The sequence below is a fragment of the Eurypyga helias genome, unplaced genomic scaffold (genome assembly GCF_000690775.1).
Source record: "Eurypyga helias isolate BGI_N326 unplaced genomic scaffold, ASM69077v1 scaffold11618, whole genome shotgun sequence".
Classification (NCBI taxonomy): Eukaryota; Metazoa; Chordata; class Aves; order Eurypygiformes; family Eurypygidae; genus Eurypyga; species Eurypyga helias.
In genome coordinates this window covers 42,535-70,326 of record NW_010266296.1, presented here as the reverse complement: position 1 = coordinate 70,326, position 27,792 = coordinate 42,535, and the positions used below count along the sequence as shown (strand labels likewise).

The following is a 27,792-nucleotide window of genomic DNA, read 5'->3' as shown; positions in this document are numbered from 1 at the left end:
GGGGGGGCGGTGGGGGGAAGGTTGAAAGTTTTTGGACAATTAAATTTAGCAAATATACAGCAAAAAGTACCATGCTGAGAATCACAATTTCCAAATAGAGTTCTGAATAGTTTAGTAGAGGAGCTGTCTGCTTCTATGGGCTGAAAGGAGGTCATAGCTGAGCAAGTCCTCATCTGCAAATAAATGGTACAGGTGTATAACAGATATGCACGCATACAGATCATCTGCCGTCTTCTTCACCATACAGGTCACCTACCAGTTACAGAACTGAAATTATTGCATTTTCTACTCTCGGAAGTTGCATCCGAATTGCTACGCTAAACTGCTGCTCTAGAAAAAAAATCGTGTTATTGGAATACATTGTTTTCATCAGGGTTAATTTTGAGTGGTTTAATTAAAGCTTTCAAGTCTTATGTTTGTCCATAATGAAGAAGAAAGAATAATTTAACTTGACTGAACAGTGTGAGCCTGATAAACATTAGTAGGATCAGACTAAAGAGGGTATTATTGTTGCTGCTGTGAGTAAGTGGAAATGATTTATTGTAATGTTTTAAAGATATTCATGTGCCTTATTTTACTTTTCTGCAGATTTTATTGACAGATCAAATATTTGGAAATCTCTACAAGGCATTTTTCTTTATAATTAAAGTATGGACAGGTGAAATCCAAATAATCTTAAAATGTCATGTGACACCAAAAAACAGTATAAGGCAGATCCAATTCTCTCTGGAAAATTGCACCAGAACTATGTTTTCCTTGCACTGAGAGTATTTATGCTTTCCTCCCCTCCATATCCTGTTGGTTTTTGGCTGACATTTTGAACTAATAAATTTACCAGCTTCCAATTTAGTTAAAAATAAATTTAAAAAAAAAAAATCAGTTCCCTAGTAGGTGAGTCCTGACTTGGTAAAACTCTAAAATAATTAGTCTTCTTTTGTCTTATCGCTGGCAGAGATGTAGTGAAGCCAATTGATTGTGTAGGGTGACAGCTTATCTGATGCAGTATTTGTGTGTGAACCTAACACATCGCTGTATTCTGTACTATATCTAAAGAGAGTTAAGGAAAACGAGTCCATACAAGCCCTACTCAAGACAGTGACGCAGAATTGATCAACCATGGAAAAAAGGTTCTTGCTGCTGTCTTAGCTGGCTTGTTCACACTACAGGGAGTCACAATATTTCAGGCACAGTATATGTGCACTAAGCTTTCTTGAGTATAGACAAAAATGTTCTGATGGGCAAAAGGTAAGAAATATCATGTCACCAAAACCGGACAGTTCCAGAATGTGTAGAAGGATTTGTACCATTTCTTTTATATTCCTTGCAGTAATTAGTGTGTCCCTGAACTGCTTACAGTCTGGCATATTAGCATAACCCAGCATTGGTTTCAATTTATATCGACATGCCAGTCTGTAAATCATGACAGCTGAGGTCTCTGGTTCATAATTTGGATTTAGCTGCAGCTGTGGAACTGTAACATCTCTATCCAACAGGAATCGTCAGCCAGAGTCTTGGCTTAAATAAATAAGGATTTTGTCAACTCTACTCGTCGGGGGTGTGGGGGTGCAGAGTTTGTAATCCGCAAGTCAGGAGAGTAGTATTTGGGACAAAGTACTGATGCTTCAGAAGGAAGCGAAAATTCTGTCACCGATTGCCATTAAATTTCTTTTCACCTAATAATTGTGATGTGTATAAATAACATGAAGGCTTTCAGCATTCTTCCAACATCCACTGTGGAAAAAAATTCAGGAAAATAATAGCCATGCTGCCTATTCTGAAGAGTCGGAGAGAATGGAGCATATTGTTACCATATCAGTATGTGTTCTTTTAAATCTTATTGGTGTGTCAGCCTTTTATTCTTTGAAATGGCTCAGAGTTCTTCTTTGCTGTTGTTTCCAAGTTGTATGTGATGGAAAATATGTATTTTGATGGAAAGCTACTATGACACTAACTTCTAAATCCATAGTAAAAACTTTTAGGGTGTATTAACCAATCTTTCAGCTACTCTTTTCTTTGGGTGAATGCCAGGAGAAAATCTTCTACACCAAGAACAATCTCATTAATTTTTTTATCAGAATCAGAACACGTTCTTTAGCTGATAACTGCTAATTTAATTTTAACTATTAGTATACATATTATAAACCGTTCTTAAGGATGCCAACTTGTAAGCCCCAGGTTTTTCCTTTCTTCTTTGCCTTTTCATCTCCTACAGTGCTGGCCGTGGGCTGTATGGAATTGATAGTATGCCAGACCTGCGTAGAAAGAAATCTTTTCCCATTGTTCGAGATGTGGTAAGTACCTTCGGATGCCGTGAAACTGTTGATTCATTTCTCAGTTGTCTAGATCTTTCTTATAATTTCTATTGTGCGTGTAAATAATAGTTTGACAACAATTGTTTTGTGGAAAAAAGGTGTCTTGAGAGAATGATTGGGGCGAGTAAAAGTCAATGATGCAGTTGTTATATGGTACCAGATAACTCTGAATATCTCATTGAATATTTGGATACTGTTTGTGGAATCAAGTAATGTGCATTTCCTTCCATAATAAACAACTCATTTTTGTACTGAATTAGCTTACAAGGACAGATGATGATGAGTGCTTGGGATACCTATCGAGTTGATTTGTTATGGTAGTGAAAAAGGCAGAAAGTTCCTGTTAAAAAACAAGCCTGTTTCAGTATGAGTGTTTTAAAGATTTACGCATGCTTTCAGTACAAGATGAGATATGCTATTTTAGCAGTCATTGTAGACAATAATAATCTAGGCAAATAAACTTCAGAAAGGTGAAAAGAATGGAAGTTCCTTTAAGATTAATTCTGACTTCCAGTCCTAACAAGATTTTACTTAATCTCTCTGCTCTGAAGAATTTTAATAGCCATTCATATTTCTCTTTTTTCCTGAAGTATAGAATTCATAATTTAATGAAATATATATATGTGTCTGGTGGTGGTGAACCCCTAAACCAATTTCTCATTGTAAAGAAATGATGGGGAGACAGCCCAAGTAAATGATTATTATAGTTGTCTTCAAAAGATCTACCTTTGCCAAATTATTGCTCAGTGTGTTCTCAGCTGCTCTGTTCAGTTACTCTACAGTGATAGACCATAACATCTGAATGGTCACGAATAGGAAGCTCAGCAATCATTTTAGAGTAGAATCCCTTCTGAAATCAGTGAAAAGTTGACATTTATGACATAGTGGAGCCTGCATTCATTGAAACCATCTTTTTTGCAGTAGCCAGTCCACTGTAAGTTGCATTACACGAGTATAATTTATAACATTATGACACTTTTATGCATACTAAATAGCACTTTGCTTTATTCTTAATTGTTGGAACTGCTTACAGACACATATAGATCAGAATGAGTTACAACATCAGAATCTTAATAGTAACTATACATTTAGAAAAACATAATTATTATCAAAGCAAAGCCAAAAAAAGAAAGCTCAGGTTTTGAATGGTGGAATAAAACTTTCATTACATTGTTCTAATGTGTCAGTGATGATTATGTAAGAATTACTACTTTACTGTCCAATCATTGAAGGATAACTCCTCTTGAAGGAGTTCTACCTTTAATAAATGTAAGTTGCAAGGTTTTAAAACTGAAATTTATTCTGAAATTTAATCATTATGGACTTACATGATAGCTCTTAACTATACGTTAACTATATACTACTCATATTTGTATGTGAAGGTATGTGCATTTTAAGCAACCGCTTGTGAGCTCTGAGCTTCTAATAGGTTGAATCTAAAGTAGCTCATTTAAATCATTAACTTAATTCTCAAGTCCTTGCATGATCTGATACATTGTAAATGATCTTTTTTATGATTATTTATATGACTTTCAGAAGGATAGAAATAATATTGCTAGAAATGAGTGCTAGGCTCTTTTGACAATGACTGAAATAGATGTAATATATTTTGTTGTTGTCGCAATAAATATGAAAAATTATTAATATTTTTTATAATTTCTTTTCTATCTCGCCCGATTTTTCAGGCTATGGTAAGTGTTTTTATACTGATAAGTATTCTAAAATATTCATAAAAATTCTTGGGGATTTCATGATTGTTACATTTTATGCTGATCTTTTATTAGAAAATAGAAAAGCAATATTATGACCAAGAATTAATCCTATGTGAAGTTGTCTTACGTGAGTATCTTGTCCTCTGCATCATATATGCCAAAATTATTAGAAAAAGCTTATGTTAAAAAGTTAACAATGTATTCCAAAAAGCCTTTCTGGTGATACAAGCAGGTTGTTTAGGACCTCAATATAAGGTTTATCAACATTATGTACATCTCCTTAAGGTGGTATTTTGGACCCCGTTTCTTTCCATAAGTTCACATTTTGAAAAATCCAGGTAGCAGCAGCCGCCTTACCAGTTCTCTTTCTCCTAAATCTCTGAGATTTAGGTTTTCCACTAATGCACTGGGACTCTGCTTTCCCTGCTTGTTTTTGTTCGAGTCATTAGAAGAGGATAAGGCAGTCAAAACCTACCTGCAGGAACAGTTCTTTGCTGCAGTCACGAGCTTCACTATGGGTCCCTATTAGAGTTCTAGTAGAATACACCTGCTGTATGAGGGAAAGACAATGAAAGGAAAAGTGATCCTTCAAGTGGAATAACAATACAGAAATTCCATGCCATTTCTGACTAACCTTAGTATTCAGAATGATCTTAGAGGCTGGACAGGGCATTCTCTTATGTCTGTGCTATGAAAACAAATAGGTAGAAATATTAAACAGTGTTACAGTGGTGTCCAGTAATGATTATATAGTTATGCTGAGTTTCCATTTCCTTTCTAAATCTGTTTTCTGAGCTCAGTACATCCGTTCTTGGAATATTTCAGGATCAGACATCAACTTTTTTAGTAGAAAAATTATGGGGAGTAAGTAATTTCAAACAGCTTGTTTCCTTTCAAGTGATTTCTTCCTCCTTCCTACCTCCTCCTCCCCCCAAGTTACAGTCTATCTTTCAAAAAAGTTAAGATCCCTAAAGTAATACATTGTCTGTAGTTGTTCAAAAAGAAACGGTTCTGAAATTGTGCAGCTTTTAAATGCTGACAACACTTCTTTGTCAGATTCGCCTCTTGTGGGTAACATTGACATTGCATTAAAAATATAACTATTTGTAAAGTAACAAATACTTTGCCTTCAACTTTTTTTTTTTTTCCTGGTGACAGCAGTCTGTAGGTCCTTTTAAAGAAAAAAAAATAGTGAAAGAAAAGATGATCAGGAAAACTGAAACTCTCTATAAAAAACAGAGGCATGAGTATTTCATGGCACAGCCAGCATTCACGAACAGTTGCAAAATGTTAGCTTGACTGCTTCTTCATCCCTGCCACCTCAGCTGCTCAAAACACAGCTTGCTTTCGTTTCATCATGGCAGGTGGCTCTTTTTTCACCCACACAATTTTTCATTTAACAATTAATTGTAGCTTGAGCCTAATTCTCTTTTAGTTATGGTTACAACTTTTCAGTGGTTTTGCTAGAACGATATCTAATTATATTAATTTGTTGATTTAAGCTGCTAAGGCAAATTTGGAGGTAATACATAAGACTGTAGAAACACATTATTAGGGGTGTCTATAAGGACTTGAGCACAAAGATGACAAGTTATTTTAAATGCTGTATCAAGGATTTGGAAAAACATTTAAAAATTAATAAGCAGTGTTCTGCTTTATCATTTTCTCTTAGTTTTTAGCTGCTTGGTTTTCTGTTTTGTTGTTTTAAATAAATATGTCCATATGTTTATGATGCAATGTTAGCTATATAGCAATACTTAGACTCTGCAGGTCAAATTCTCACATGAGGAAAGACATGAGGTAGTACCTGAATGTCATTTGACAGCAAGCCAAGTGTTCACTGCTGACCAAGTCTTGTGTCCTGTTAAAGGAGAGTGGTGTAAGGCTTCAGATTCCTGTTGCTCACCCTGTTCTTCTGGTGCTCTGACATTTTGGATTTCCTTCTTGGAGGGTCCAGATGAATAGCTGCACAGACCTTTCTTCTTTGCTGCTGTTAAGAAACAGATGGGCAGCAGGGGGAAAGTTTTCTTGCTCAATTCATAATCTGACACCTTAGTTCCCCTAAATGAGTCTGGCAGCACTTTTGCCTTCTGTTTTCCAAAATAGTCCTCTTTGCTTCGCCCCAGCCTTAAGAACAGACACTGTTCTGTGTTCAGTGCTTCAAGCTGTTGAATTGTCACCAACTACAGTATTTCAGAACAGAAACTTTTTATTTATGGACTTTCTCTTGAAGTTGCAGTTTATTCTGACAGTGATACATAAATGGAAATAATACTTGTGAGGGTTTTTTTCACCAAAACCCCTGTAAATTTAATCAATAGCAACTGTTAACTTTATGAAAAATCCCTCTAGATATCACTTTCTTCTGTTATCCTTTCAACATGACAAAGATTTTAGTAAGAATAGTCTAATTATCTGTTTCCTATCAGTCTTTGTTAGTTTATATAGGACTCTGTACTCTGATTTTAGACACATTTCTGATTAAGGAGAAAAATGGTTCAGCTACATGATTCCAGGAATAGCCCCTGGGAGAACTGGGCCTCAAGAACACATGACAGGGTCAAAATTGCTTCCCTACTTTGCTTTTTCTCACAGGAAATAGTATCTGTTTATTGACTTATACTGATAGCATGAAATTGCAGTTCTCCTGCTGGCTCATGTACTTTGATATATTGCTGGAGGTCGGAACACAGTATCATTCGCTACCCTATATTCAAGGTTAATGTTATCATACCCTTTGTCTTCTTGCCCTGACAAGTAGTCCACATTGTTCTATAGCCTGGAATGACTAGGATTGTGTATTTTAGACCTAAAAGGATCAAATCACTTTATAAGGGAGATGAAGATGGGAGGTCAAAACACTAAAACTAACATGCTGCAGGCAAGTAAATGTACATGGCTACTTTCCAAGACTTTGAGAAGAAACCTGTGCTTCAGGAGGGATCAAAACATGGGTGTTTTAAAATTATTTTTTGTAAAAACTAAAACTCTACTGATTATGAAAATGGTTTCTTTTCTTAATATTTTGCCACAGAAAATTTGAAAAGGCAAAGCCTGGGCTCTGTTTAATCGTTCCTGTCACTTTGTCAATGTCAGTGGTGCACACCAATGGGATTTCCCATATTCCCAGAAATAGAAAAGTTGGTCACAGAGAAGCAAACAGAATTATTTAGTTTTTAATAACAGTGGGAAAACTGATAGCAAATTAACAGCATAGGCTTGGAAAACTGCTGAGAGTTTAAAAGAAAAAAAAATGGGGTTCTTTGCATCCCATATTAACTGTAATAGGACAGTGATGAATCAAATCAAATATTTCTTTGCCAAGGATGACTTCTTACCCTATAATTGGTTTCACAAGATTAATAACTTTGTGTCTATCTGCAAGTTAAATTATTATCAAGGGAAATTTATTGAAAATTGAATGGATATGGTCTCAGGGGAAAGTGAATGTTTAAAATTAGCAGTTTTAATATCTCTAAATAAATAATAAAAAAAACCAACATTTAAATTATGTCAGTGTTTAAAATTATAAAATGGAAATAAATTGAAATTGTCTCTTCATCAAAAGATTAATGATACTGTTCCTCTGCTGATGTAAGCCTAAATTGCTTCTGACCAAATATGCATTTCATAAAAATACGAATGTCATGCAAAATATCAATGAAACTTTTGCTGTAATAGTTCTGTAATGGTGGACTACATAGACCCAGCTTACAGTAAGGTGAAAATCTGTGTCCTCACAACAAAGGCAAAACCAGGCTTATGGTTAGTGGGTGGTATAATTGATCATCCTCACACTGCTAGGCTATGAGGGCAACAATGTATGACAAAACAGATGCTGGATTATGGAAGAACAGAGATAAAGCACAAGTAGACAAGCAAACTTGGAATGATTTAGAGTAGAGAGAAGGATGCATAAGACCAGTTTTGCAGGTAAAATACAGTAATATAGCAGTACTCTGGATAATATTTTGTATAGTGGAATAAATCTTGCCTGTTTCTGTCAGGCCAAAAGGATACTGATAGGTAAAATGATATTCAGAGCTGAAAAACTACTTGGAAAACACAGGGATCTCTGGTGGTCTTTTTCCTTCTGATCATTATGCTCTCTAATAAATTCTCAAGGACCCATTTAAACTACAGGCATATTGCAGTAAGGAAGATAGAATTTCCTTGTATATTTTATGTTAAAAATACTTTGTTTTGAGTGCTTTTGTATGTACTCTACTAGAGCAAATGAGATTACCTCTACATCCAAGGTCATAGTCTTTGGAACTTGGGGGTGTTCATATATCCATAACATCATGTGGGCAAAACCGGACAGAGAGAGACTGCTCCAGCCTTTTTTCCTCCCTCCAAGAACCAGAGTATTTCTCCATTCATAGTAGTGAATGAATATTGTTTTTAAGGAAAAGAATTACTTTTAGTTTTTCCAAAGACTTCTTATTAAAGACAAGTAGCACTTCATGCGCATACATACAGTTTAAAAATGCTCAGTGAGTTACAAAAAATTATCCGGACCGACAACTTGAACTGTAAGGCTATTGCAAAATGATCTCCCATGTTGCTGCAGGCACAGACAGCTTCCAAATTAGGACAGGATGCCTATCCTTGTACCACATTAATTTGTTTGGCAAAGCGGAAAAACAGTGACAGCCTGTGGTTTAAAAAAAACTGAGTCACAAACCTCTGAATAATAGGTTTTTTATTAGAAATGGCAGTTCAGCTAGGAACTGCTGAAAGAAACAGTAATGATGATGGAAAGTGTGTTTGCATTATGTACTGAAACCTTAAAAGCAGTGTGCTGCAGACATTAGCAGAAAGTTTTTCTAACTCTTACAGTTTTGCTTAAATCCAAGAGTATAATCAAGTACTAATTGCTTTCCTTTAGATTCAACAATTGGAGTTACTAGCATTCTTAACAGTTTTGCATTTGCTTTAAACAGACACTTGCAGCTCGAAAATCTGGCATTTCCATGGCCATGCTCATCCGAACCTCCATAAACAATGATGAAATGGTAAGTGTTTTCAATGGCAGATTTAAGTCATTTAAAGAATGGAGAAGTGTTTTTTCAAAGCTCTTTAGAAAGTATTTCAGCCTCAGATGCTCCAAACTGGATAAAACTGGGTGTACAAATATTCTGCTTGTTGTGTAGGGACTTTTGAGGATCTTGAGCAGAATTTGCTGCCTGATCCACAGTGACAAGACCAGGTTTGCTTCTGCTGACTCACATCCATGACAGTCAGAAGAGACTAAGCAAGAAACCTTTGTTCTGCAAAATAATTACTTAGGGAAACCTTTTGTTTTAAGTTGTCTAGCTGCACCATGCTTTACCTTCAGTCTTTCAGCATCTGTCTCTCTCCATCACACCAGGAGTGTAAATAGAATGACAGGACTCTGCAAGAAGGTTTTTGTGTCATTATTTTCCTGTCCTTATAGGTGGCTTGGGACATTATCTGATTTTTGTAAATGTAACTCCTGCTTAATAGCACAAGTGATTCTAGATGAAGAAATATTTGATACACAAAGTGAGCAGGAAAATCTTCTGAAAAATCATATTCTTATAGCTGCATGTTGTGGTTTTCCGTTATTGACATGACTTACATTTTGCAAAAGAAATTTATTTTAAACAAAAACACAACAGTTGCCATTTTCTTCAGGAACATTTAGTGCGATACAAGCAGATTTACGTGGTGCAACTAAGCAAAAGCACTAATTTGAAGGAATAAAGGCCCCTTCTGTGTTCCTTAAATTACTAGTGCAAACATAGCCTTCTAGAATATACCCTACATAAAAAAAAAAGCCAAACAAATCAAATATCGAATTTTTCTTACACTGTTCTTAAGCTCCATAGTATAAGAATGGAAGTGTTTCTAAGTTCCTGTAGGAAGTATTTAAGTATTCAGTAGTGGTTTGTTAGGTAGTTACTTAAAATGCATCACTGAATGGAACACCAATGATTTTTTAAATTTCTGCTTTAAAATATAAAAAATATATAGGACTGTGTGTTAATTGACTGACCTGATTCCAGCTTAACTCCCCTGTTGCTGTAATCAGTCAAGTGGTTATACAGGGTTCTTTTGTCTTCAAAGATCAAGGCAAAATGAATCAGTGAATCAGTATTTTGCAAATTAGTTCATACTGCTATGTATATTCTGATATTTTGTAACATTGTAAGTGCAACAACATATACTTTAGCTCCAGTTCACTTGTGTTGAACAATACTTCAACTGAAGTCTTGATGGTTTTTTTTTTTCTTACCCAACAGAAAATACATGTTTTTAAGAAGACTTTGCAGGCTTTGATCTATCCGATATCATCAACTACACCTCATAACTTTGAAGTTTGGACGGCTACAACTCCCACATATTGTTATGAATGTGAAGGTTTACTGTGGGGCATAGCCCGACAAGGCATGAGATGCACTGAATGTGGTGTCAAATGCCATGAGAAGTGCCAAGACCTCCTAAATGCTGACTGTTTGCAGAGTGAGTATTTCCTGACAGCTAAAGCTTGACAACACCTTTTGATTTTGTGCATACACTCAGATATTTCCTGAAATGAAGGCCCAGATCATCAGAAATCAGTGAAAACCTGTTGGTGTTCACTGTCTGAGGAGCTAGCCAGAAACTTTATTAAATACCTATTGTTAATTTTGCCTTTGTCCTTGGAACTTGCCAAATGTTGCTGATCAGTTACAAAATAATGTTTAATAGCATCAGTGTATTATTTACTTTCCCTTGCCTATGGCAACATCCAAAGCAATTTCTTATGTGGTATAAATTGGTTTTGTTTTATTTAACTTAGAACACAAAAGATGTCAAAGCAAAGATTAACAAGAAAATGCCTAATACTTGTTGTGGTCATATTAATATTCTATAAAATAGACAAAAATATGAAACAGTAAACAGGATCTTGTCCCTACAAAATGCCAAGCCATACATGTGTAAGGAAAAAAAATATTAGTCAGAAATTCCTTTGGGACTAGAATTAAGGTGAAACAACCTTTTTCTTTGTTTTTTTCCTTGGCCAAACTAATTCCAGCCACCATGCATTCTCCTCCAAAAATACCAGAGGTGCTTTTAAACCATACTTAAATTACAACACAATTACTAATAAGATTCTAAACAATAAAAAAATACCTGTAAACCTTGATTCTAGCTTCTACATGTAGGCAAAGTATATAGATATTCCAGTCAGGTCTTCTTTTTCCCCCACTGTTTTCTCTATGTGAGGAGCTGTCACAAGGGATAGAATCTTAAGATTCATATTTTCAGGAACTAATCACAATTTCCTAGAGCAACTGACCCCATGGAGCATAAATCAATGACAAATTTCTAAATCAAACTGCTTAATTGTGATTCTACGCTGTGGTTGAAAATGGGCTGTTTGACAGATAAGCTTTTGACATAGTTTCGCAAATGAGAAAAGAATGTTTGCTTTGAAAATCAAATAGCATGAAGTTATATTGTGCAGCAGTAATATGATTGTTGGCGGTGTGCTTTCAGAAGTGTATAAAGTAAAGGAGATACTTGTGAGTAGATTCTTCAGTAAGTACAAATAACTCCTTTACGGGGACAGTAACAAAAGAAGATATGCTTTCATAATGTCAGCTCCTGTTCACTCTTATTGACTAATTGTCCTGTGTCATTCTAGGTACATTTTAAGACTAGCTAAAAATAATGAATTACACCTCAGCCCATCGATCACTCTGTTTCAGATGGTCATTTGACATCCTAGTTTTGCTGGGAATCACTTGGCTTACATTAATTACCTGGACTTAGAGGCATGAAAGTGAATTAAAAGAATGATGAGCTTGTACTTCTGCTGGCAACAGGATATGTTCATGTTGCTTGCCAACTTAACTGCTCATTAGGTTGATGGAGAAAGTAGGAAGTAGAAATAGCTTTCCTAAATCTATTCTCTCCCTTTATGCGTGTCTTGTTTAGCACTGTTTGTGTGCTGGGGGGAAGAAAATCTGGAAGAGGGGCTCGAATTGATTCTGATATTCTGAAAATGGAATGTAGGATTCATCTTGTAGGAGGCCCTCCTCAAAACAAATCTGTATGGATCCTGGTGGATCTAATTGAAGCTGATTCTTTGCATATTCTTAAGGAATTGGGCTATTGTTGGATTTAGAGCTACTTTGCTAGGACTCTTCTCTGCTGCTCCCTGAAAATCCTGATTGTGTTCTCTGGCAGAGAGATGACTGTCATGTGTTCTGTATAGTGTTGGGGGAGTTCATCCATCATAACTACATACATAATGATCTAGAAAAAAAAGCATAGATGAAGCCTTCCCCATCAGAAGGTGACACTTTCTTTCTGAGGATTTAACAGAATGTGTATCATGTTCTAATGCATTGTTTCAGAAATGGTTTTAATTTAAGAAAATCAAGATTGTCTCCATGACAGAGACACACCCAAGACATCTTGATTTAACAGCAGTGTAAAGATCAAATGGTTATGAGCATTATAACCACGCCTTTCTGTTTGGAGGAACCTCTCTGTTGCTGTTAGTTGAATTCTCCTCTCGCCAAACTTATGCAAAAACCCTCCTCTGTTCCACCAGAATTCCCAACCTAGTTATTGCATGCCGTTCAGTCCCTTTCTCTGTTACATTAGAGGGAGCTGGGAGGTTTTTTGTGTTGGAAGTTTGATATGGAAAGAGTACGTTTTTTCTGTCTCATGGATCAACTGTCCTGTAGTGCAGCCTACCAAGTACACCACAACACAGATCAGTGGTGTGTTCTAAAGAGACACCTCACCTCTAATCACCTCTGATTTTAATAATGTTTAGATCTGACCTTTGGGATTTCAATTCATTTTTATCAGGGGAAACATCAGCTAAGTCTTTGTCTTCTCGTTCCTCCAGAAGTTTGCAGCGTGACAAAGGAAAACCTCCTGAGATACCTCTGGAAGCTAGCATATATAAAGTATAGCATTTTAAACAAGAAAAACAAGACCCAAGATCATGTCCATGACAATATCAGTGTTACGAGTTTCTTGCAATCCTCTTCTAGTTTGTGATTCCTCATAATAAAGGTTAGAGAGATTCTGAGGCTTCTTAAAAGTGATGAAATCTCTTGTCTCTACACACTGGGAAGCAACACTCAAGCCAGCTAGGCTTTTGTATTTCTTTTTGCATGACCTCCAATTTGGTCACAGTTCAGTTCCTTCTGAACAAGAGTCAGGGAACAGATTCCAAGTGTTTGTTGCCATGCCTTCACGAAGGAGCTGAGCAGTTATTACCACTCAAAATTAGTAATCCTTTCCCTGTGTAGTGAAACACCACTACCTGATATGTACATGCTGACTATGCTTTTTCCTGTAGCACCCTTCCAGCTGTCAAAGAAATAAGCTGCTGCTGACTTTAAGAGCTGAGCTCCTTTCAGGGTGCCACATCCATGCAGGTGGCACGAGAGATGTATCCATCCCTGTAGTGGTTGAATCTTGGCTAAAACTGAAAAGCTACAAAAGACATATGGAGTAAAAGTATCGTTTTTATCTGAAGAAAAACACAACACAGAGGTTCCCTGACCCATACTGCCAGCGTGAAAAACAACCCAACAAATGGTTCAGAGCACTGTATTGCCTTTGAAGAATTTTTTACAAATTTATAAATTATAAAGTTGAGAGAGAACCTGCAAAAAATAAATAAGATTGGCAGTCACCTCTGGTGTAAAGAGTTTGGAAACATTGAACAGCTGAGTCTTGAAAGAGTAAACTTCAAGATGGCAAACTACAGATAAAAAAATAAATATTTAACATGCCTAACAGATCCCAAATTTCCCATTAGTATCCAATGTTTTTTGAGCATCCTGTCCTATTTTTTGCAAAAGATTAATTGTTCAGGGAGTCTGAATGTTATACTACTTTGAAAATGAGGTTCATACTTTGTTTCATTTATATTGAAAATATTTAAGGTTCTACTGAAAAAATTAATTGACCCGTGGAGCTGGTTAAATGTCTCTTTCTAGGAAAGCTGATGCCAACTGTATCATAAGGTGAAAATGTGGTTCACTGCAGTTGTTTTTATCACAGTTATCTTGTGGCTATCTCATAATCACTAGGACATATTGGCCTCCAAGCTTCTGTGATTTTTTTTTTTTTTGGGGGGGGGGGGGGGATTGCTAATGTACACTGTAGAAATGAATTAACATCTCAAGCTCTTTAAGGTCAATATCTAAGTTTGTTCTAAATTAGGTTTTAAAAAAATCAGTAATACTTTCATTAGACCTCTCATCTTCAGCAAGGTATCCCTTTCTAGTAGTAGGCGCAATATAAGATCGGAATTGATTTCAATCGTGTTGAATTTGTATCAGTCCCTAGGTTAAAAGAGGCTTGTTAAATTCCTGTGCAAAACAAGTTACGATATTGTCATAATTAGTCTGATCGATACTGCATGAAAAGAGCTGCTGATAGACTGTCAGCAACAGAGGATGTAAAATACTTGCAATAAATAATTTAGTATAAACAGAAGGATATGCTGATTTTTCAGTAAATCTGTCAGGAAGTTGCATTTTAACTCGTATTCCAATTTTGTCTGTACTTTCTGAAGAATCAGCAAGGATTTCAGTTTTGGAATGTGTTACTGCCGTTCAGATTGTGTCCTGGTTTATCATTTGGTTGTGATGCTGTATCTGTACTTTTAAAAGAAGGTCAGAAGATAAGAGAAAATGAAAACTCTTGCTTTCCTGCATCTTGCAAGAACTACCTGTCATGTTTTCCAGGCAGCTCAGCAATCACCTGTTCTGTGATAAGATCACTAGAGAATTCTTTAACTGGTGTTTAGGTTTATGGTAGCATCTAATTATTTTTCTACTTATTCCTAATTTTTCAGTGTAGAAAATCATTAATCACTAGAACTTTGGTCTTCCCTATTAAAAAATATCAGGTACTCAGACCACGAGATTTTCAGGATTTCTCAAGATTTAGTAGCCATGAAAAACACCTTGAAGAAGCCATATATGATTCAGCCTTTTGACAATCTGAATTTCCTGGTATTTGGTATCTTATCTGGCAGTTTCCAATCTTACACCACTGTGTCTTCCTAAATTACTATATATATGTATCTTTTCCATCCTCTGGTGTGCCAAGAAACATTTAGACACAATGAAAACAGTAAAGAAAACAAAGCATGAAATATTTGTTCTGTAAGACTGCAATCTTATGCTGAAAGATTACCTTTTCCAGCTCTATAGAACTGTTGATAATTTCTTCTTTAGACATTGCAATCTGAGAGTGTCTCATCAAAAAAAATGCTGTCAAAAGAACATAATGGTGTTTGATGGTATTGTAGAGAAGGAACAAGGTTTCTCCTCAGTATTGAATATCTGCATTCTAATTGCATAGCAAATTGTTCAACATAGTTAATTTTACTCTCCATTTAAAGGGAACAATAATAATTTGATCTTCCCAGAAGCTAATTGGATGATGTTTTCATGACTTTTTACCATTGGGAGGGTAAAAGACTTAGAGCTGCTAGTGATCTTGATGATAATGATTGACATACTCGGTGCCTTGAGTCCTTGAATAGTGCTTAGCAATGTGAGATAAAATTTACAAATACCTATAACAAAAGGTAGTTTGTCAAAATTTGCAATATCCCTGCATCTTGCTTTTATGTGTCAGTCTTGCCAAGAGTTGAAATAGCCTGTTCAGCACAGCAGGGGTTTAAATTTTTGCTTCCAACTTTTGAAATACCATTCTGACCACACAAGTCTGATGTTTCTTTCCTCACACCCAGCTGTAAGGTGGGCATTTACTTGTTTCAAGAATACACTTAAGTTATTCTAATGCAATATATGTTTTAGAGACATTGATCAGAAACACTTTCCTGTGACAGAAAAGGGATATTTTATAAGGAGAACTTCACTTTGGCTTTTAAAAGTGAGAACTCTGAGATCAGTTATGATTTTTAGAGAGAGAAAGCTCTCCAGAGCTTTCCTTGGAAGACCTGCCAATAAAAAGTGTAACAGCATGGTCTCCTTACACCCTTCCTTTTTTTTTTTTTAACCAGTAAAAGCTGTGGTGGTTTTGATGTCCCAGACAAATCAGAAAATCACCTTAGTACTTTCTTTGTTTTCCAGAATTATTTAATAGGATAGACCTGATATACCACTGTAGGTTATACAGTCTAGAAGTTATTCTCACATAGATAGTATCCTTTCATCTCTTATATTATCCTCATATATTTGCTGAAATTGTCAATAATGGCAGTGTTACTGGAGAGAGGAACCTGTCTGTTCCATACCTGTGATATATTATTTTTTGGGTAGTCATTCAAGAAGAGTTTTGTAAAAGGCCTTAAAGTTTAATACTGCACAAGCAGAGGTGTGGTGTGTAAAGATTGATTTTTAATAGCACAGTTTAATGTCTACCCATCAATTTTCTTCCTTTTATTTTTCTCTTCTTTTTTTCCCCCTTTTTTTTTTCCAACGCTGGCATTTGCTAGTACTGTGACAAGTATGTGTGCTCTCATGTTACTCTGTGGGTGAGTTATGGATCATTGCTAAAGTATCAGTGAAAGAGAGCAAGTGTTGCCGAATCTCAGAACTGACCCTGCAATATCTCTGGGTGGTCGTTAGGTTTCCATCTGCATGACACGAGCTTTTGTAGCAACGCAATATGTTTCTTTCTTGAAAACTTATTAGTTTTAGTTAGAAGGTTCCCTAATTTCAACTGCCATGTTGTTTACTTTTTTCTATTTTGTAAGTGGAAGGACTACAATCGTCTCCCTTGAATCCTGTTCCTGGCCTGCAGCTCTTCAGAGCAGGGTAACGCAGGTTCACATCACTTTTAGTACAGTGAAATTGCAGAATTAGATTTCATAAGATTCTTTGTCCCCATCGCATTTCTTTGCCTCTACTAAACACAGTATTCCTTGCAGAAGTTCCCTGGGTGGTTCTAGTGTTAGAATTCTGGGAAAAGTATTCCCTTTAATCTGTTCAGCTGCAGCCTGAGTATAATGTCTTGTCTACTCTTTGGGAGACAGGGCGTGGAAGAGTGCCTTAGATAACCAGCAGGAGATTGCACTGTGAGCATCAAGCTTTGTGAAGCACTCCTGTGTTCGCACCTGATGTTTAAAGAAGGGATGGAGTGTGCTACTGGTCGGAGTGAGGATGTCAAGTCAGTGTTGCAAAACTGTTTGACAGTGAGGGTAGTCCCAAACTAATCTAAATGCTTAAATCCAGTGAATGCTTATGTTCAGTAGATTGTGAATGCTTCATTAAATGGATTTATGTGATAATTAACTTTTCTTTTTAATGAACACTGTTCCAGGCAGGAGTGAAAACTTTTCCATGAGTGCAGGCGGCATCAGCAAATATTGAGATGTATCTGGAAGCAATCAAGAAAGCATCTGAAGCTGCCATGTCTATTTCTTTCTACTAATTCATTACGTTTCCACTGTGGGAGAGCATAGCAGGACTCTAGATTAATCTTTTTACTGTCAAACTAAAAATTATCTGAAAAACGAGATGGAAACATTACCTGGTTTAAATAGTGTTTCTATTTTTTTCTTTCTTTTTTTTTTTCTCCTAATGAAGCAAATATGGTTTCTTTTGCCATCCTACTCTAAAAGAAGAGAAAAAGGAATGAAAATATTGTCATACCATGCTGACTCAGGAAAAAAAATATTTGAAGAATTATTAGAATTATTCATATACGCATTATTAAAGTTTAGCTAGTAACAGAAGCAAAGGACAGAGCAGACAGCTACGGCACAACTCACACCTTTCTGGAAGAATCAGCATGGCTAACTACATAAGAAAAGTTATTTGCACGTTCAGATGTTTTTCATGGTACTGATCAGTACTGAGTCAATAAATATTTCCAGGTATAACACATACCTGATTTGAAGTTACATATTAAGTTGTCATGTTAAACTAAATCAATTTATAGTTTTAGGTATCATAAAGAGTAAATATAAGAGATTTTATATTATCCAGATGAAATACACGTCTCCTTTGAGTACTGTAGGACCAAGAATTGGCCGGAGACTTTAGGGGAGAAAAAGAAGTAAGATAGCAACTTTTTAATCAAATTATTGACCTTTCATTTCAGGAGCTGCTGAGAAAAGTTCCAAACATGGTGCAGAAGATAAAACACAGAATATTATCAGTGCTATGAAGGAAAGAATGAAGATCAGAGAGAAAAATAGACCCGAGGTGTTTGAAGTGATCCAGGAAATGTTTAATATTTCCAGAGAAGATTTTGTACAATATACAAAAGCAGCAAAGCAAAGTGTTTTGGATGGAACATCCAAATGGTCAGCAAAAATAACCATTACAGGTACATTTTCTTCTGAACTGTTTGCTCTAAGAGCTCTTTCTTTCCTAGTCCCTTGGTGTGGGAATAAGAATTATTATAATCAGAGCTGGAACTATGTGTTTAACTGCATATTTGGTGCACCTATAAATGGTTGAATTTATAGCTTGCTAACTGAAAAATTTCAGTTTACAGTTGTTGGCAAAAGTACTTTATATTCTACTGTTCTAGGAAGGAAGAGAAGGAAATGGTCTTCTTGTGTCTCTTCTACCTCCTAACAGTATCTCCTGGGCTACTGCTTAATTTTTTGCCACCGATTGCAGGAGTTAAAGATGTGTTTATGATTTTTTTAAATGACTGTGATGCTAAGAACACTGTAGCTTGCAATTCCTGACCCCATTAGTTTGAACCTTGTTATCCATTCTTGCTCCTTGATTTAAGGTGTGTTCCAGTTTAGTTATGCTGAGCCAGGGAAACCTGAACACAGAACATACTCAAGATTTTTTGCAACTGCATTAGTCTGGTTGCTTATGAAGATATCCAGGTCCTCTGACTTTGACATTTCAGCTTTGGAATAAAACCTCAGCACAGAAAATCTAAATAAAAGCTCAGCTGACTATACAGGTCAACCTGACTTTGTGATAGTGGATTAGAGACTAAACTAAAAGACCAAAGAATTGAAAGGCAGTGATGTAAAACATTAAAAGGCTCTGGTTAGATTTCACATCTGAATTAGCCTCAATTTCATTTTAATGTCATAAAAGCTAGTAAGTCCTCTTCTGCTATTAAAAGAAAATTAAATATTTTCTTTCTCCAGGAGCTGCATTATTTTTCTTTTGGAGGATAGAGCGATAAACTTTAGGAACTTACTTTTAGCATTTACTAGTAAGTTTTGCTAAAACTGAGTGAAACAAAAGCTATATTTTTAAAATAATTAACATTGTATACCATTAGTTTGCAAGAACAACAGGTTGACATCAGGCAAGATGAAAATATACTAGCTGAATTTCAACATAAACCTTTGTGTAATTGGTGGATGTGATGGAAAAATGAGTGTAGGGATTTAGCAAATACAGCCAGTGATGTGCTTGTTCCATTAGGATATATGTATCTTTGAGGCATCTTTTTCAGCTGTGGCAGCCATTGAAACTGGACTTAGATTTTCACATCGCCGTATCACAAAGTGTTAAAAAAATATTTTCAAGAGCTATAGAGCATATTCAATCACATTGCTCTCACTAAAAGTGCTACTATTTGGAGTATTTTTTGGAGAGCCGAAAGGGGTTTTGTGACATTAATAAATTTTTAAAAATATTTTTAATATATTATTTCATCTTTATCTTAGTTTTTAAATTTCTTGGTTTCTGTATGTTTTATAATGTACATAATATAGTAGTACAGTGGTACATATATATAATTTGTAAATAAATAAATGTATTTGGGTTGAATCCTCGAAAATTTTACTATAATACTCTCTGTTTTCATGACAATTTTTTTTATATATCAAGGAGGGGTTATTGGAAATTGCCATTTCCTGTGCTGAGTTATAAAGCTGCCATTCATTTACAGTAAATGGGGAAGACAAAATATGTTCTACCTCATTCCTAAGAGTTATTTTTTTTCAGGAAGTAGATACATAAATACAGTAAGGGAAACTTACTTTTTCACTGAGGTCAGCAGATGTGAATGAACCCACACTGGGAGCTGATCTGCTGAGTAAGAACTTGCCAGTTTTATGTAATCATTTTTCTGAGCACACTGAGGGAGCTTCATTATCCAAATTGATTGACATTAGAGAATGTTAACTAACTGTTACCACTGAGATGGTTTAAATAATATGTGCAAAATAATAAAAACCCAGCTCTGCTGCTGCTAGAAGCTATGGCAGGTCTTTTAGCTGCAGCTCTCTGGATTTGGTCGTCTGCTGTTTGACAGCTTTGTTTCCTCCTGAGATTTCCAATTTTATGAATTACAATGGAGTATTTATATTTGCCACAAAATGCATATACATTAACTCTGCAGCCACTTTAACTGTCAGAAAAACTGACAAATGCATAAACAGTGAGTGATAATTGAACTGTCACCCTGTCTGTGGTAGAATATGAAGTATTCAGAAAATCCTCATGGTTCACCTCTCACATGAGGAAAAGAAATGCCTTTCATGTAGCTTCATAAGCCACAGTGCAGATCTTTGAAAATCAGAAGTTTTATTTTGGAAAATTTATTTTGAATCTTCAGAGAAATTTTAGAAACATTTATTAATTTATTTATTGGAGGGCGGTGATGGACATTTTAGGGAATTATTAGACTCAAGACAAGTTATACAACAGCATCATATTACCTGCCATGCTGATTAATCCAAAGTTTGAGAAGAGTATCTGAATTGTGCATGGCGAGACAAGTATTTGGTTTGTGCTCTGTCATGGATCTTTGCATTTATTCCTCTATTAAACTATATTTGTAATTTTTACACCATCCAGAAGGGTACTTAGGCAAGGCTTGTCTGTCTCCAGAGTAACAGAGGCTGGGAGAATTCCCCTGGAAAGCTTAGTTTCAGGAGCCCTCAGTTGCAGGGTTTTGTTTCCTGTTGCTGTTGTGACTGTCTCACTTATTTCATGGCAATGAAGGCTATGAGGTCTAAAGCATATTTCTCTCCCTTTGTTGCAGTTCTTTGTGCTCAGGGCTTACAAGCGAAGGACAAAACTGGCTCGAGTGACCCATACGTTACTGTGCAAGTTGGCAAAACCAAGAGGAGAACAAAGACTATTTTTGGAAACTTGAATCCAGTGTGGGATGAAAAATTCTATTTGTAAGTATAGAGGATGCTCTTGTTTCTTGCTTTTTAAATTACATTTAGGTAATATAATACTACCAAGTAAAATAATTACTTAATTTGAAAATATTTTTTTTCTATGCTATGCATATTCATCACATTACTAAATTAGCAAGTTCTGGATGGAGACAGCATAGTTTATTGTCACTTTATGGTGTAATAATCATACAGCTCATAATTATGTCTTTTGGGGGATCTGTTGGTGGTGTCTATTTATTCACATTTTTTAGGGAACTTAAGTAACATTTTCCAGACTTCGAGCTTATGTACCAAATATTGGCGCTATAAATGCCTTCTTATGTCTCAGATACTGACCATGCAAGTTAAATTCAACTTTTATTCAACTATTACAAATGTCCAAGGTGAAAATAAGGAATGTGATAGTAAGTGGTGTGCTTCTGGCTCTGAGCGGGGCTTTTTGTAAAGTTCGTCCTTCCCCAGACCAAATGTTGTCCAGAAGTCTGATGTGGGGAGGTTGGTAGAATGGTACAATCCTCTTGTCTCCTTTCTTTGGCCACAGCCTGTGAGCTGCGTATGGTGTAGTTTGTTGTGAGCATATCACAAAAGTTCAGCCCTGACTGCAAAGTAGATGTTTCAGTCTGCAGTTTGTTGACTGAGGTTTGAATATGATTTCATGCCAGTTCTGGTTCTGGCAATGTTCCTACAACTTCTTTCAGAAAGACATGTTACAGTACAGGAAATTCCAATTCACAGATACTCTACTGTTCCTTTCCTGAAAATATTGCCTTAGGATACACACGTTCCTGACTGAGAATGTGACCAATCTGATAACAGTGTGGATTTGCTCACTGTTATTCCTCTACATGTAGCAAAAGTATTTCAGCATTTATTCTTTTCTCAGCTTGATTACTACGTACCGCAGTATATGACATGCCCTTAACTACTATTGTTAAAGTCATTTAAGGATTCTGAACAGCTAATATAAACCCCTAAGTTTTCCTTGGAAAATTTTAAGTGAGAACTGGGGTTTTTTTGGCAGATTTCTTTTAATTGTTCAGAAAAGTGCCAGTCTACCCTGAAAACACCTACCACAAAACTATCATATGAAGTTAGTAGGTATTTTATGGAAGGTGTGTGAAAACACTGCTATAGGAAATTGTGAAAAAAAAAAAAAAAGAAATTATAGTAATAAAAAAGGATATACAACTTTAATGTTAGTTAAATACTTCTATTTGCATTTTTACTGAGAATACATGCAACCTGTTGACCACATAACATTCTAATATTTTGGTGCTACATTATAAAAGTCTTATGGTTAGTGCTATTCAAAACTGGATGCTAATTTGATACAACTTGATGAAACCCTGTATCAGTGATGGCAACAATGATGTGTCATTTTTATAAGCAACGCTGAGTTTACGAAGCAGCAGCAGAACAGCTCAGGATCTTGCAGACTGCCCAGCCAAGAGTCAGAATCTCTGGTTAGTCACCATGTGCAACAGAAAATTTCAAAGGAACCACTCACCACAATGTAAAGTCTTTGTCTTCAGATTATAACATTGTTTAGTTTCTTCTTACATCCTTTTCCTCCTATAAGGAAGATGTCAGTTGTCATTATTCCTATCTATGGAAACAATTTATGTTAGGGTTAAGGCATTTGAAATAAAGCTTTGTTTTCTTCAAGAAGGTACAGTGTCATAACATGAGAGTTTGACCTTCTCATCCTGTAGCACAACAGGTATTTTCCCTTCCCTGTTTTTGACTAAAATCTGCTATTTTATTGTTGAGGAGGTTACCATTTCAACTAGTCAATTTGAAAGACGTATGACCCAAGATGCTGCTTCTATTTGCCTGGAAAAGATACTGGTTAATCCAGCTATATTAAGCAATATATGCCCATTACTTTCATGGATTCAAAAGCCAGTACTAGAAATGAATAGCTAATTCAGAGAAATCACATACTCAAACTTTTTCCAGGCTTCCCTCGTACAGATCATGGGTTTGATTTATTTATGTTACTCCAGTAACAGCTGAAGTGTCATTGAATGACTGTGAGTAACCAAAGATAGGAGATTCCTTACTTTATTGCATTTATTGTATGAGTAGCATAGTGTCAAAAGCAGTGTGAGCAGCTCAGCAAATTTTGTATGAAGCCTTAAATGTATATCCTGTCAGATGTGAGCAGAGCTACCATGAAATCTCTGGAAACTTAAAAATATTATATATTTTTTTCCCCCAACACTAAGTATTACTATCATCTGCTGCCCTAGCAATAACATGAATAAAAACACCCCAAACCTTAATATAGCATAAATCTCCTGAGAAACTACTTTGAACTGAATACACTTTCAATCATTTTTATAGCATTTGTACTTTCTAAAATAAAGTTGTCTCCTGGAGTTATTTAATGGATTGGATTTCAATTGAAAGTATATGAGAATTTCTAAAGTTTATTAAATAAACGATAAATGTTTAACTACAAGATTAAATCTAAAGTAGATCAATATAACTGTTTCATTGACTCAGGAAGTTTCATTTAAATTAACCTCTACTAGTGATATTTGATAGTGCTATTTAAAATCAAATACCTAGTCATCATTATAACTCCTAAATGATAAATTGCTATAACTCCTAAATGATAAATTGCAGAAATAAAATATATCTCCAAACCTTACAATCATATATTTATTTGTAATACCAAAGCATTTGTTTAAAGCTCCCCATCTGTTCCCAAACAAGGACTTGGAGAAAACATTGGCTCCCCACTGTGCATTTGGTCTGTCAAGGCAGATAGAGTGAGGGCAGGGTTCTAGTTTGCAGAATCTCACATAATTCTAATATGAGAAGCAGAGAGTGAATGTCTCCAACAATACATAGTGTAACCCTCTAGTAAATGACCATGGGATGCTGGTGCAGATTTTGACATGGGAACTCATAAACCATAACTGAAGTAGAGCTTACATACAGCTGTGTGCTTCTCAGTAAAAACCAAGACTATCAGAGGAAGAATACATCCTTCCTTGAAATGTCTTTTTTTTTTTTTTTTGTACACAAGACAAAGAAGTAAATAGGCCAGCAGATGCTCCTTTAATGACTGTAATATAGGTGGTAAGGGCTTTGATCTTTTCTGTTGGCATAATTAAGAAGGAGATAACAGAGCAGTTTTATTTTTTTCAATAGAACATCACTGCTAAGAGTTTTTTCTGTACCAGAGCAAAGGCAGCTACCTGCAGCTACCTGCCACCTTACCTCTTCTGGCTGAGTGTGGCATCTGACATGGGAAAGCCACTGCATGTTTATTTTTTCGTTACGAGGAAGAGAGATTTTGGCTGTATAGTTTTTAGCTAAAAAACATATATAAAAACTGTATGGTTTTGTACAAACATTTAGATCTATAAACTATAATCAATGTCTTCTCCATTCTTATTCTGTTCTTGGCTATTTTCAGTTGATTGCTGAAATACGGAAATCTGCTTTTTCTGGCAGCATTGTCTAGAAAGCACACATTTCCAAATTACCCTGCAGACTTTGCAGGTATCATGTTTCCTCTGAGCACTCATTAACATATAGTTGATACAGTAAGATACAGTTGTTTAATACAAAAATCTTTCCTATAAGTGGATGCTTATTTTACATTACCTGTTCTTTCGGGTTTGACTGTCACCAGAGCACCATACGGCTCTGATAAACAGGTTCATCGGACCTCTATTACTCCTTTCAGTACAACGACAACATGTGATCTAATTGATTTAAATTAGACCAGCTAGAAGGGTTTTTTTGAAGACTATGATTACCACTTGGCTGATATAGACTCTGTGTGCTAGAATTTATCTGATTTCTGATATTCTTGATGATTTCCTGGTGATATATTGAAAATATCAATGCAGGCATAAAAGCCAAGAGAAAAAAGTTTTACAATTGCTTGCAGAATAAACCCCAACTATTTGTTCAGGTAATCATACTAGGAAGAAATATCCTCTAGTATCAAACAGCACTGATGTAGAATAGAGAACAGGATAGTTAAAGTCTCTGTTTTGGTCAGAGAAGCAGTTCAATTGCTTTGTATTTCTGATAATTCAGTCCAGAGTTTCTGATGAAGCAAGTATTCTGGCAGCTATTTCAGGCATCTGGCTGTGGATGTTCTTTCCTTGGAATTACCTTAAACAGCAGCACTTGCAGTTTGTTTATACTGCAGAGAAGTTATTTGTGGATTCGTTTAAAGGAATACTTACTATAAGCAACTGTGTATAAGAAATAAATACAAGAGGACCTTACCAAAGTCCTTTACTGTTATTTTATACATTCTTGATCAACTGAACTGACTCGTAAAAAATTGTAATCTTCACTGTAGCTGAAGACATCAGAATTAGTTAACTCTTTAAATGACGTTCCAGTTTCCAGTGATATCTAAACACAGTCTTATGAGAATTGTTGAAATTGCCTAATGATTGTTTCATAAGCAAGAGTATATTAAAGAGAATTATATTACACAAAACCAAATGGGCAATAGAAACCTGCAAATTTGTTTTCTGGATTTATCTGTTCTAAAAATTCTTCAATAAGCAGCCATTTCTTTGAGAGATGTCCTACTAATTAACTGTCTCTCACAACCTCAGCACAAAGCAAGCCAGCAGAACACCTCTAAAAACAAATTCAAATTGTTTGTTCAGCAATAATTTTTTCCAGTGTCACAGTACAGCATGCTTGCTCTGAGTCTTTTTTTTTTTTTTTCAAAATGCTATCAATCCAGGTTAAATTTACACAACTCTTAGTTTTGACAGAGTAAACTAATGCAAGAAAGGGCATAATTACTCTCATCCTGCTTTATCAGAAAGCATGGCTACTTCTTCACATATGTAGTTCATGCAGCCAAGTGCCACCTTGGGTTTTATGTTGACTCATGGGATGAATATAACACTTAACAAAATATTGTCTTCCCATATCTATTCCTTTAGTTTTTGAAAGACACCTAAGTTATATGAAATGGTCTACAAATAAAGCAATATCTGTCTGAAATAATGATATGAATAATAAGTTTATCTGTGGCTAGTATCACGAAGTGATATGTATTATGTTTTCTTTACGTGCCTTAATGATTGTATGTCCAGAAAGGATTCAGATACTTTTGGAACAGGCTAAGCAGAAATAGAAGCTACCAGAAAAAGAAACTGAAAACAAAATACAGCAAAAAGCAAAGGTTGTGTACTTCAGTCCCAGTAGACCACAGTCATCCTTCAGCAAGTGCTCTTAACATAGGCAGTTTTCAGCTGAAGTAGCCCATTGAAGACTAATTAAAAGATCATCAGGTCTGTCCATCAGCAACCAGAGTGAATTCTCTGGAACTTTAACATGTCATGTTGGTTCTGGATCAGACATTTCTGGAAAGTTATGTAGGTGAATATTATTTGGAGTTTGGAAATGCTGATTGGAGAGCAGAGAGACTGTTTATACAAGAAACTTATGCTTTTGTTTTTATAACTACTCATGGGGAAAAAGTGGTTCAGGAGGACAAAAAGAAGGCCAAATACATTTTGTAAAGGAGGAATGGGCACTATGCAAATATCTTCCTTTCTACTCTCTGAGTGATTTAGTCTGTGAATCTTTATCCCAACTGTAAAATTGGAGTAAGAATAGTATAATGCTTCCCTTTCTTACGTTTCTTTGTTCTGTCACTTTTGAGGATATTTTTTAAAGGAACACAGATAACCTGGTTGTTATCTGTGGCACTGGAAAATTTCCTATTAGAGTACAAGTTCTTCAAAGCTTTTCTAATACTAGCTGTCCACTCTTGAACTAGTTTGCTGAGTGCTCAGGGAACACAAGAGCAGTTCTAAACAGATTTCTGTATCTTATTATGACAAGAAATGTTTTTCTTCAATTCTTTGCAGCTCTGATTAAAAGTAGTGTAAGTTTGATTTTTAGACTTCTTATTTGTGAAATGGTTGGTGTAAAGGTGATGTAGGAAAAAAAAGTAAGCTACAAAATGTGCAAAACAAGAAGGTAACTGGAAATGTATGGCAAGGGCTTGTTGGTCAAGTTCATTTTCTATATCTCAGGCATAGCCTAAATTGTCTGCTGATTGCTTACAGAATTGTACCAATGTAGTGTATTCTATTGGAAGTATTATTTAAATTATCGAAATAACACTTCTTTAGGGGACAACAAAGACCTCTCCACCTAGATTAACTATTCAGAGTATGCAAATGTGTTAGTGGATGTAAGAGTTTTTACTGAAGGCTACAAAGACATAACACTGTTGTGATGAATGGATTTCATTTTGATAGAGTGGGAAATTCATCTCCATACATTCTTTGCCAGCTTCTTCATTTGCATTTATTTCTTCACTGAAAGTAGCATGATACCAATTAGTTGTGATTTTAACACTGGGTGCAGATCTCTTAGATGAGGTGTACAATAAGGTCATGTCAGTGCACCTAATATTAAATTTATATGAGGTTACTATAGTAAAGATGGTTTATTATTACATTTTTTTTATTACTCCATACATTCTTTGCCAGCTTCTTCATTTGCATTTATTTCTTCACTGAAAGTAGCATGATACCAATTAGTTGTGATTTTAACACTGGGTGCAGATCTCTTAGATGAGGTGTACAATAAGGTCATGTCAGTGCACCTAATATTAAATTTATATGAGGTTACTATAGTAAAGATGGTTTATTATTACATTTTTTTTATTAACTCT

General features: G+C 35.5%; 1 protein-coding gene across 1 annotated transcript in view; it reads left to right on the top strand.

Annotated features, from left to right (window-relative positions):
• Positions 1 to 2,212: 2,212 nt before the first annotated feature.
• The window catches only part of LOC104513603 (protein unc-13 homolog C-like), a gene marked incomplete at both ends in the record, with an annotated part of 59,891 nt that continues 34,311 nt past the window's right edge, over positions 2,213 to 27,792 (top strand). Inside the window, 5 exons of the mRNA XM_010157019.1 lie at positions 2,213 to 2,291; positions 8,971 to 9,042; positions 10,294 to 10,513; positions 18,092 to 18,319; positions 20,963 to 21,104. Coding sequence (XP_010155321.1) covers positions 2,213 to 2,291; positions 8,971 to 9,042; positions 10,294 to 10,513; positions 18,092 to 18,319; positions 20,963 to 21,104 — 741 coding nt within the window. The remainder of the gene's footprint in view (positions 2,292 to 8,970; positions 9,043 to 10,293; positions 10,514 to 18,091; positions 18,320 to 20,962; positions 21,105 to 27,792) is intronic.